A 12500-nucleotide genomic window follows, 5' to 3' on the forward strand; every position below is an offset into this window, starting at 1 on the left:
CAAAAGGAGGTCTTATGCTGACAACGTGGACGCAGATTTAGGAAACTCCGAAAGGCAGTCGTAATATTTAGCTACCTAGCAGGCTAGGCTAACGCTGTTGCGCTAACGTTAGCAAACATCGGCGTAGCTAGCTGTCTAAACAACATCCCCGTCTAAGCTGTGTTTCACTTTCCCTCCGATATCATTATGAACGTAACAGAGACAGCTGGACTCCATTGCTATGACTACGGCTACATCACTAGCGATTAGGGACGTGGAGTGCTAGTGAAAAAGCTAACACTAGCATAAAGCTAACTTCAAACTTCATTCATTTCTAAAGCAGTGTTAGAACTTGTTTCAGCAATGTACACATTAATGATGGTGTTACTATATGTGTCCTGTGTAATTAGTTATCATATCGAAGAGAGAAGTTGACGTTTACCTCACACAGTCATGAACAGCTCCCAAACTTTTCACCTTCTCGGTTCTCGGGGGGGGAAATCTTTAGTTTCTTCCCTGTCTGTCACAGCAGCCAAATGTGCAACAGTTGGGCATTTTTTAAGTGATTTATGTAATTTTCTTAGATAATTGATTACATGTTTCCACTATTCCCTGCACTATGTCAATGGGAATCAGATGGTATCAAACATGGAGTCCATGAAACATGTGACCACCTCGGAACCAATCGATGAACAGTATGCTCAGAACATTCGATTCACTAGTTGGCCGAACTCTCTAAATATAGGGCGCTAGGTCCGTACGCTGCCTGCGTGACACGCACGTCTGAGAAAGCGCGTGCAGCTAGAAATAGAACCGACGCCAGCGTGTTGGAAGAGTTTCCAGACAACATAGAATATAAAAGATGTTTAAATGTCATTTAGACACAAATACATATTAATAAATGACATGTTGATGTCTGAACGTCTCGAGGTTTGGATATAAATGTGATTTAAATATGTCACCTGTCAATCCAGAAGGAAAGATTCTGGAGCCTATTCTGCAGACGTTGTCTTTGCTGTAATCAGATCAGAATATATTTATGTTTATGGGAAACATCCATGTGTCCAGACAAGGCTAGCAGCAGCAGCAGCAGCAGTAGTAGCAGCAGCAGCAGCAGTAGTAGCAGTAGCAGTAGCAGTAGCAGCAGTAGCAGTAGCAGCAGTAGTAGTAGTAGCAGCAGTAGCAGCAGCAGTAGTAGCAGTAGCAGTAGCAGTAGCAGTAGCAGCAGCAGCAGCAGTAGTAGTAGCAGCAGTAGCAGCAGCAGTAGTAGCAGTAGCAGTAGCAGTAGCAGTAGCAGCAGCAGCAGTAGCAGTAGCAGTAGTAGTAGCAGCAGCAGCAGCAGCAGTAGCAGTAGCAGCAGCTGCATTAACTAGCAACAGTAGTGCGCAGCAGTAGCAGTAGCAGTAGCAGCAGCAGCAGTAGCAGCAGCTGCAGCGATGTACAACAGCAGCAGTAGTAGCGACAGCAACGGTAGCAGTAGCAGCAGCAGTAGCAGCAGCAGCTGCAGCGTTAACAACCGCAGCAGCAGCTGCAGCATTAACAACGGTAGCAGTAGTAGCAGCAGTAGCAGTAGCAGTAGCAGCAGCAGCAGTAGCAGCAGCTGCAGCATTAACAGCAGTAGCAGTAGTAGCAGCAGTAGCAGTAGCAGTAGCAGTAGCAGCAGCAGCAGAAGCAGCAGCAGCAGCAGCAGCTGCAGCATTAACAGCAGTAGCAGTAGTAGCAGCAGTAGCAGTAGCAGTAGCAGCAGCAGCAGCAGCAGCAGCAGCTGCAGCATTAACAGCAGCAGCAGCAGCTGCAGCATTAACAGCAGTAGCAGTAGTAGCAGCAGCAGCAGCAGCAGCAGTAGCAGCAGCAGCAGTAGCAGCAGCAGCAGCAGTAGCAGTAGCAGCAGCAGCAGCAGCAGCAGCAGCAGCAGCAGTAGCAGCAGCAGCAGAAGCAGCAGTAGCAGCAGCAGTAGCAGCAGCAGCAGCAGCAGCAGCAGCAGCAGTAGCAGCAGCAGTAGCAGCAGCAGCAGCAGCAGCAGCAGTAGCAGTAGCAGCAGCAGTAGCAGTAGCAGCAGCAGCAGCAGTAGCAGCAGCAGTAGCAGCAGCAGCAGCAGCAGCAGCAGCAGTAGCAGCAGCAGCAGAAGCAGCAGCAGCAGCAGCAGCTGCAGCATAAGCAACAGTAGCAGTAGTAGCAGCAGTAGCAGTAGCAGTAGCAGCAGCAGCAGCAGCAGCAGCAGCAGCAGCAGCAGCAGCGCAGCATGCTAACAGTAGCAGCAGCAGCAGCAGCAGCAGCTGCACGGCATTAACAGCGCAGCAGCAGCAGCAGCAGCAGCAGCAGCAGCTGCAGCGTTAACAGCAGTAGCAGCAGCAGCAGTAGCAGTAGCAGTAGCAGTAGCAGCAGCAGCAGCAGCAGCAGCAGCTGAAAAAAACATCGAAAGAATCGTCAAAGCGAAGGAAAAGATGTCGGAAAAATCATTAAAGAAAACAAGAAAAAGCCGCCAGAAGAGAAGAGTCGGAAATGTTGAAGCCTGAGAGCGAGAGACGGTCAGGTTTCAGATTTTTAAAATTGTCCAAAAGGTCCAAACATGAGTTGCTGAAGTTTCCTGATTTCACAGAAAGAGACGAATGATAGTCAGTCAGCGTATTTTAGGAAGAAGTCTGAATATTAGGAGCACATGGTGGAATATTTCACTCATTAAAGTCAGAAGGTTTTAGAAAAATGTTGGAAAAACTAAAAATTTGACCCTGTCACTACCCAAAGTGAGTAGAGTGCAGGTAGCGCATGTTCAGATTTAAACTGTTTACGGCATAACGTGTCTTACTGAAATTTGTGAAATCTGTAAAATAAACTTTTCTCTTAACATACAATAACAGAAGATGGAAATCATTTCAAAAACGTTTCAGCTATCTATTGGTTGCTAACGTTAGCTCAAAACGCCATTCAAGTGACAGCCTTTGTTGTGTTTGATTGCTAACGTTAGCTAAAAACGCTGTTAGCATCTAGTAGGCTACTTCATTACTAACCATTGACATATATAAAAACGTTAGCTCAAAACGCCGTTAGCATTTTGTAGGCTACTTGTCGCAAAGTGACGCATGCGCTACTCAAACTTGCCCTCTACTCACTTTGGGTAGTGACAGACCCAAGAACATTTGGGTTTCTTTCAACCAAAAGTTCAAAAGCTACGCTCACGCACGCACACAAACAGACACACACACAGACACACACGCAGACGCACACACACAGACACATAAACAGACACACACGCAGACGCACACACAAACAGACACATAAACAGACACACACACACACACACAAACAGACACACACACACACACACACACACAAACAGACACACACACACACACACACACACACACACGGTTGTGACCCTGGTCTAACCGTTAGGACCAGGATGTGACCCTGGTTGTGAGGACCAGGATGTGACCCTGGTCTAACTGTGAGGACCAGGATGTGACCCTGGTTGTGAGGACCAGGATGTGACCCTGGTTGTGAGGACCAGGATGTGATCCTGGTTGTGAGGACCAGGATGTGACCCAGGTCTACCTGCTGGTGTTTCAGGTGGAGTACCGTACGATGGCGGGCATGCTGATCGACACCACGCCGGTGGACAAGCCCACGCACAAGATCGGACACCTGGACCCCGACACCGAGTATGAGATCAGCGTGCTGCTCACCAGGCCCCTGGACGGCGGCACGGGAAACCCCGGGCCCCCCCTCAGAGCCAGGACCAAGTGTGCAGGTGGGTTCAGTCTGGATATGATGTCGTTTGCTGCTTCCTGATTGGATGCTGGAGGGTCTGGTGCTTCTCTGTTCTCTGTAATGTCCCTGCTAGCAGCTAGCGGCTAACTGCTAAGCTACACTCACACTGAGCTCATTAGGGAGTTAATGTTGGAGCCATTAGCGTAGCGTTAGCGCTGAGCTCGTCAGGTGGCTAATGGTGAACGGTGAGGTCATTAAGGCTTCGTTAGCGCCAAGCTCGTTAGCTGCTAATGGCTCGGACTGATATTATTGATGATGATGGCGATGTGGCTGATGATGATGGTAATATTGATGATATTGGTGTTTGTTGATGGCGTGCGTATTGGTATGTAACGATGATGATGATGACGTAACATTGATGATTATGTGAGATTGATGTTATGCGTGATGATGATGATGATGATGATGATGATGATATTGATATTGTAATGATGATGATGATGATGTATTATTTGTAATTTTGATGTGTTATGATGATTATGATGTATGATGGTATGAACAGTGATGATGATGATGATATTATTGTATGACGGTATGATGATATGGTGGGTTGATGATGATGATGATGATATTGGTATTTGTAGTATTGATAGATGATGATGATTATTGATGATGATGATGATGATGATGATGATATTGGTAGTTGATGGTAATGATATTGATGATGATGATGTGTGAACCAGTGATGATGATAGTGGTATTGTATTATTAATGAAACAGTATTGATGATGATGATGATGATGATGATGAACGATGATATTGGTATTGATGATGATGATGTGATATTGATATTGATGGTATTGGTATTGATGATGATGATGATGATGATAGTAGTATTATTATTATTGATGATGGTAGTATGGTATCAATGATGATGATTATTATTATTGATATTATTATTGATGATGATGATGATATTATTATTATTGTTGATATTGTATGATGATGATGATATGATGATGATGATGATATTGGTAATGTGTAATGATGATAGATGTTATTGATGATGATGATGATATTGATGATGATGGTATTATTGATGATGATGTTGGTGATATTATTAATGATGTGTGATGTATATGTATGTATGTGGTATGATGATGATGATGTATGTATTATGTTATGATATTGTATTATGTTATGTATGTGTGTATGTGATATTATTGATGTATGTGTGTGTGGGTTGTGTGTATTATGTGTATGTATGTGTGTATGTATGTGATGATTTTATGTGTGTGTGTGTATGTATGTGTGTATGTATGTGTGTGTGTGTAATGTGTGTGTATGTGTGTATATGTGTGTGTGTGTGTGTGTGTGTGTGTGTGTGTGTGTGTGTGTATTTTTTGTGTGGCTGTGTGTGTGTGTGTGTGTGTGTGTGGCTGTGTGTGTGTGTGTGTGTGTGTGTGTGGCTGTGTGTGTGTGTGTGTGTGTGACTGTGTGTGTGTGTGTGTGTGTGTGTGTGGCTGTGTGTGTGTGTGTGTGTGTGTGTGTGTGTGGCTGTGTGTGTGTGTGTGTGTGTGTGTGTGTGTGTGTGTGTGTGTGTGTGTGTGTGTGTGTGTGTGTGTGTGTGTGTGCCCTTTGGGTGTAAACTAACAACAACAACCAGCGTGTGATTAGCGATTAGCGTGCTAATGACCCAGGTGCAGAGCAGTGTGACTGCTGCTGCAGTTCATCCTTCTCTCTCGTTTATCGGTTAGTTTCTGTTATTGAAGATCCAGACGTGTGCGTGATGTTTGATTTTAGGGTTTTCTGGTCTGATTTCAGACAGAATCCAAGTCTGACTGTTAACACTTCTCACCAGACCAGAACACCAGACCAGACCACCAGCAGTGGGCTAAACTCTGCATGTTGTATTCTGAGTTTCCCTTTGGTTCTGCTGATAATGTCTGTAACATAGCATGGCATATGTGTGTGTGTGTGTGTGTGTGTGTGTGTGTGTGTGTGTGTGTGTGTGAGTGTGTGTCCATTCAGAGCGTGTTTGAGAGAAAGTAGCGTGCAGCACAGCGAGCTGAACGCAGCGTGAGCTCTGTTATTGACCGAGGACATACCTGAGTCAGGTCCCAACATGTCGGCTGCTGCAGGCCTCAGTCACCTCACACTGGGACCCCGGGGTTTCATAGACACATTCCTGTCTGACGACCAATCACACGGCTGCATGTCACACACCAACTCTGAAAGGATGACAGGAAACATCCTTCCTTCCCAGGTTCCTCACCCTGTTCATACTATAGGGACATTCCTTCATCACACACACACACACACACACACACACACACACACACACACACACACACACACACACACACACACACACACACACACACACACACACACATAGACACACACACACACACACACATAGACACACACACACACACACACACACAGACACACATAGGACACACACACACACACACACACAATAATACACACACACACACATAGAGAGACACACACACATACACACACACACACACACACACACACATCAATAACAACAGAGACAACAAACACACACACACCACACACACACAACACACACACACACACACAACAATAGCACAAACACACACACAAAACACACACACAAATAATAATAAAACACAGACAGACACTACACACAACAACACACACACACACACACAACACAGACACACACACACAACACAGACACCACACAACCCACCACAAAAAACAACACTTACACAACACATTAACACACAAGACACCAACACACACACATAATACACACACACACACACACACACACACACACAGCACACACAGACACACACACACACACACACACACACAGACACACACACACACACACACACACTAACACACACACACAGCACACACACACACAAACACACACACACAACAAGACACAAACAGCGAACACATTATTACATCACACACGACACACACACACACACAGACTCTTATCAGTGTGATGATGTTCGCTCTGATAACTCGTCTTTAACTCATTTTTATTTATTCATTTTACCACCGATGAATTATAAACGTCTGTGTGTTACTCTGTGTGTGTGTGTGTGTGTGTGTGTGTGTGTGTGTGTGTGTGTGTGTCTGTGTGTGTGTGTGTTTGTGTCTGTGTGTGTGTCTGTGTGTGTGTGTGTGTGTGTGTGTCTGTGTGTGTGTGTGTGTGTGTCTGTGTGTGTGTGTGTTTGTGTCTGTGTGTGTGTGTCTCTGTGTGTGTGTGTGTGTGTGTGTGTGTGTGTGTGTCTGTGTGTGTGGTGTGTGTTTGTGTCTGTGTGTGTGTGTGTGTGTGTGTATGTGTGTGTGTTACTCTGGGTGTGTGTGTTGTGTGTGTGTGTGTGTGTGTGTGTGTGTGTGTGTGTGTGTGTGTGTGTGTGTGTGTGTTTAATAATGAATCAGGGCGTCCTTCAGTCAGACAGGCTTTCGGTCTTAGACCCCGGCGAGGCGTCTCAGCGTGGTGGCAGAGAAACAGGAAGCTGTCCCCCCCCAAGGTACCACCAAGGGGGGGGGGGGGGTAAGCTTCTCTCCAGAACCAGAACCTCCTATGGCGCCATTCTGATGCTACCAAGTGTCAGTACCCGATCCGTTCCACCTGCACGATCCGTTCTGAGCATGTGCAAGATGACCCGTATGCCATGACGTAGGCGCAGACGATAACGCTGCGTTCAGGCCACCTCGGAATAACCGGCCCCGCCCCACTGGTTACGTTGTTTCTGCAGCTAGATTCAGTCTAAAATAACGTTAAGTCAAACTTAACGGGAGAAGCAGCTACAGCTAAATTAAGACTTTACAGTAATAACAATAAAGACAAGTATTGAGTGATTGTATTTTAAATGAGCACAAGTAAAGTAGAGCTGACCTAACAGCTGTTATATATGTTAACGTTTATTTTAAAGTTTTATTTTGAGGGTCTTTTAAAGTTTACATGCTGTCTCAGCTAGCGGTTAGCCAAATTAACCGTTAGCTAAACTAACGTTAGCTTCCCGGTGGAGGCTAACGGCAGACCGCTATAATCACCTAGCGGTCCGCCGAATTAACCGTTAGCTAAACTAATGTTAGCTTCCCGGGGGAGGCTAACGGCAGACCGCTATAATCACCTAGCGGTCCGCCGAATTAACCGTTAGCTAAACTAACGTTAGCTTCCCGGGGGAGGCTAACGGCAGACCGCTATAATCACCTAGCGGTCCGCCGAATTAGCTATTAGCTAACTAACGTTAGTTGGAGGCTAGCGTGGGAACATCTTGCGCAAGCGCAGAACGGATCGTGCAGGTGGAACGGATCGGGTACTGACACCAAGCCATCACCTCCCGTTAGCATCACCTCCCGTTAGCATCACCTCCCGTTAGCATCACCTCCCGTTAGCATCACCTCCCGTTAGCATCACCTCCCGTTAGCATCCCATTGACTCCCATTCATTCTGACGTCACTTTGACAGAGAATAACTTTACATCTGAAGAGTTTAAAGACTCTATTTGTCCGTTGTTTATTTCTAAAGAAACACGACAATGTATAAAAGGCTCCATTACCTTGTACCTCATGTTATCTGTATCTGTGTGTGTCTGTCTGTGTGTGTGTGTGTGTGTGTGAGTGTGTGTGTCTGTGTGTGTGTGTGTGTGTGTGTGTGTGTGTGTGTGTGTGTGTGTGTGTGTGTGTGAGTGTGTGTGTCTGTGTGTGTGTGTGTGTGTGAGTGTGTGTGTCTCTGTGTGTATGTATGTGTGTGTGTGTGTGTGTGTGTGTGTATGTGTGTGAGTGTGTGAGTGTGTGTGTCTCTGTATGTGTGTGTGTGTGTTTGTGTGTGTGTGTATGTGTGTGTGTGTCTCTGTATGTCTGTGTGTGTGTGTGTGTGTGTGTGTGTGTGTCTGTGTATGTGTGTGTGTGTGTGTGTCTCTGTATGTGTGTGTGTCTCTGTGTGTGTGTGTGTGTGTGTGTGTCTCTGTATGTGTGTGTGTGTGTTTGTGTGTGTCTCTGTATGTGCGTGTGTATGTGTGTGTGTGTGTGTGTGTGTGTCTGTGTGTATGTGTGAGTGTGTGTGTGTGTGTTTGTGTGTTTGTCTGTGTGTGTGTGTGAGTATGTGTGTGTGTGTATGTGTCTCTGTATGTGTGTGTGTGTCTGTGTGTATGTGTGTGTGTGTGTGTGTGTTTGTGTGTGTGTCTCTGTATGTGAGTGTGTGTGTGTGTGAGTGTGTGTGAGTGTGTGTGTGTGTGTGTGTTTGTGTGTGTGTCTCTGTATGTGAGTGTGTGTGTGTGTGAGTGTGTGTGAGTGTGTGTGTGTGTGTGTTTGTGTGTGTGTCTCTGTATGTGTGTGTGAGTATGTGTGTGTGTGAGTGTGTGTGTTTGTGTGTGTTAACATCCATTAAAGTGTGTGTGGTGTTTGTCGAGGCTTTTAGAAAGATATCATATGAATATTTCACTCTTTTCTCTCTTTCCACCTCTGATGTTTACGCTCCGCTCGGCCTCTCATTTCTCCGTCTGTATTTTTATCTTTTTATTCATTTATTTGTTTCTCTGTGTGAATCCTCCTGAAGTCAGGGACAGCTTTCCTCTCGCCATGAACTCTCACAACTCGCACAAGAAACGGTGATTTCTTTTATCTCCATCTCTGATCAAACTCAGAAATCAGAGAGGAGCTGACTTCAGTCCTCCAGAGAAAGTCCTCTCTGAATAATCCCACCAGTGTTTGGAGTTGTTTTTACGTTATTTGCTAAGATAAGTGGAGCGAGAGAGCAGCCCCCCCCCCTTAAAGTGATGGTTCGGAGTAATGTCACCCTAGGGTCCTTGGCACCATGACCTCGAGCCAAACACCCCCCCAGAAGCTTCTTTCACCTGGGTCGAACATTGGGAGAGTTAGAGTAGCGTTAGCAGCTGAATAGCTTAGCATAGGGCTAATGGACCCAGTGATGTATCTCGTAAGTTACCCCACTAATAATGCCCGAAATGATACCAAACGTCTACACTAGTACACATAGGTTATGTACTCATACAACGATGGATTCAGCCAGAGAGGACATGATTTCTTCAGCTTCTCCTTGCGTTGCCCCCCCCCCAGCGGGAGGTGTGCTAACAGGACTTGCAGCAGGTGAATTAGTCGTGTTATTAACGTCATCGCTACACAATGTCTTAAAAACCAAGATGAATTAAACTGCCTGGTTTTCTTTTTGCCATGGCTATATGATGCTAACTGCAGAATGGATTTCAAGGACTTTGCGCGCCGATTAATGGTCTCCAATGTTTATATTTTTTCTCTGAATCTTTGATATCATAATGTTATGTTTTAACATAAACATCCTAAACATTGAATTTGCACCGCAGCCCAGCCACGCCTTGATGCTCATGACACAAATAGCATGTATAGTACAGTATATAGTAAAATATATACAAACCCAATTCCAAAAAAGTTGGTTCACCCAAATAAAAACAGAATGCAATGATGTGGAAGTGTCAAATTTCAATATTTTATTCAGAATACAACATAGATGACATATCAAATGTTAAAAACTGAGAAAATGTATCACTTTAAGGGAAAAATAAGTAGATTTTAAATGTCATGGCATCAAGTTGGGACAAGGCCATGTTGACCACTGTGTGGCATCCCTTCTTCTTTGTATAACAGACTGTGAACGTCTGGGGACTGAGGAGACAAGTTGCTCAAGTTTATGAATAGGAATGTTGTCCCACTCTTGTCCAATACAGGCTTCTAGTTGCTCAACTGTCTTAGGTCTTCTTTGTCGCACCTTCCTCTTTATGATGCGCCAGATGTTTTCTATGGGTGAAAGATCTCTGGCCATTTCAGTACCCGGATCCTTCTTCTATGCAGCCATGACATTGTGATTGATGCAGTTTGTGGTCTGGCATTGTCATGTTGGAAAATGCAAGGTCTTCCCTGAGAGAGACGACGTCTGGATGGGAGCATATGTTGTTCTACAACTTGGATGTAACCGTCAGCATCGATGGTGCCTCTCCAGATGTGTAGGCTGCCCATGCAACCCCATACCATCAGAGACGCAGGCTTCTGAACTGAGCGCTGATAACAACTTGGGTCGTCCTTGTCCTCTTTAGTCCGGATGACATGGCGTCCCAGTTTTCCAAAATGAACTTCCGATTTTGATTCGTCTGACCACAGAACACTTTTACACTTTGACACAGTCCATTTTAAAGGACCCTTGGCCCAGAGAAGACGCCTGCGACCCTGGATCCTGCTTAGATAGGCTACGGCTTCTTTTTTGACCTATAGAGTTTTATGGCACGGTGGATTGTGTTCACCGACGATGTTTTCTGGAAGTATTCCTGAGCCCGTGTTGTGATTTCCATCACAGCATCATTCCTGTGTGTGATGCAGTGCCGTCTGAGGGCCGAAGATCACGGGCATCCAGTATGGTTTTCCGGCCTTGACCCTTACGCACAGAGATTGTTCCAGATTCTCTGACTCTTTGGATGATATTATGCACTGTAGATGATGATAACTTCAAACTATTTGCAATTTTTCTCTGAGAAACTCCTTTCTGATCTTGCTCCACTATGTTTCGCCGCAGCATTGGGGGAATTGGTGATCCTCTGCCCATCTTGACTTCTGAGAGACGCTGCCACTCTGAGAGGCTCTTTTTATACCCAATCATGTTGCCAATTGACATAATGAGTTGCAAATTGGTCCTCCAGCTGTTCCTTATCTTTTCCGGCCTCTTATTGCTACCTGTCCCAACTTTTTTGGAATGTGTAGCTCTCATGACATCCAAAATCAGCCAATATTTGGCATGACATTACAAAATGTCTCACTTTCAACATTCAATATGTTATCTATATTCTATTGTGAATTAAATATAAGTTTATGAGATTTGTAAATTACTCCATTCCTTTTTTACTCACAATTTGTACAGTGTCCCAACTTTTTGGAATCAGGTTTGTAGTATAGTATATAGTATAGTATATAGTATAGTATGTAGTATAGTATATAGTATAGTATATAGTATAGTATATAGTATAGTATATAGTATAGTATGTAGTATAGTATATAGTATAGTATATAGTATAGTATAGTTATCTTAATTGAAGTGAATTAGGTTTAAATTCCCGCCATGCATGAATGAATGATAGTTTTGCAGTTGAATCCACGATGATCACATTACACAAAACTGAAATTGCACATCAAAAACATTTTTAGATACCCCCCATGTGTGTGTCTGTGTGTGTGTGTGTGTGTCTGTGTGTGTGTGTGTGTGTGTGTGTCTGTCTGTGTGTGTGTGTGTGTGTGTCTGTGTGTCTGTCTGTGTGTGTGTGTGTCTGTGTGTGTGTGTCTGTGTGTGTCTCTCTGTCTCTCTCTTATATTAAATCTCCTGGAAATGAAAAATTAAACCTTTCCTCCTGAAGTCACCTTCAAACATTCAAGTCTCTCTCTCTCTCTCTCTCTCTCTCTCTGTCTCTCTCTATCTCTCTCTCTCTGTCTCTCTCTCTCTCTGTCTCTCTCTCTCTCTCTCTCTGTCTCTCTCTCTCTCTCTCTCTCTCTCTCTCTCTCTGTCTCTCTCTATCTCTCTCTCTGTCTCTCTCTCTCTCTCTGTCTCTCTCTCTCTCTCTGTCTCTCTCTCTCTCTCTCTCTCTCTCTCTCTCTCTCTCTCTCTCTCTCTCTCTCTCTCTCTCTCTCTCTCTCTGTCTCTCTCTCTCTGTCTCTCTCTCTCTCCCTCTCTCCCTCTCTCTGTCTCTCTCTCTCTGTCTCTCTCTCTCTCTCTCTCTCTCTCTCTCTCTCTGTCTCTCTCTCTCTCTGTC

At 44.8% G+C, this 12500-nt stretch overlaps 1 protein-coding gene across 11 annotated transcripts in view; it reads left to right on the forward strand.

The window, feature by feature from the left end:
* Positions 1-3550: 3550 nt before the first annotated feature.
* The window catches only part of LOC120551888 (receptor-type tyrosine-protein phosphatase mu-like), a gene marked incomplete at its 3' end in the record, with an annotated part of 89867 nt that continues 80917 nt past the window's right edge, over positions 3551-12500 (forward strand). For all 11 annotated transcript variants that reach the window (XM_039789452.1, XM_039789453.1, XM_039789454.1 and 8 more), the window contains 1 exon segment: positions 3551-3727. In XM_039789452.1, coding sequence (XP_039645386.1) covers positions 3562-3727 — 166 coding nt within the window.

Source organism: Perca fluviatilis, chromosome 22, assembly GCF_010015445.1.
Source record: "Perca fluviatilis chromosome 22, GENO_Pfluv_1.0, whole genome shotgun sequence".
Classification (NCBI taxonomy): Eukaryota; Metazoa; Chordata; class Actinopteri; order Perciformes; family Percidae; genus Perca; species Perca fluviatilis.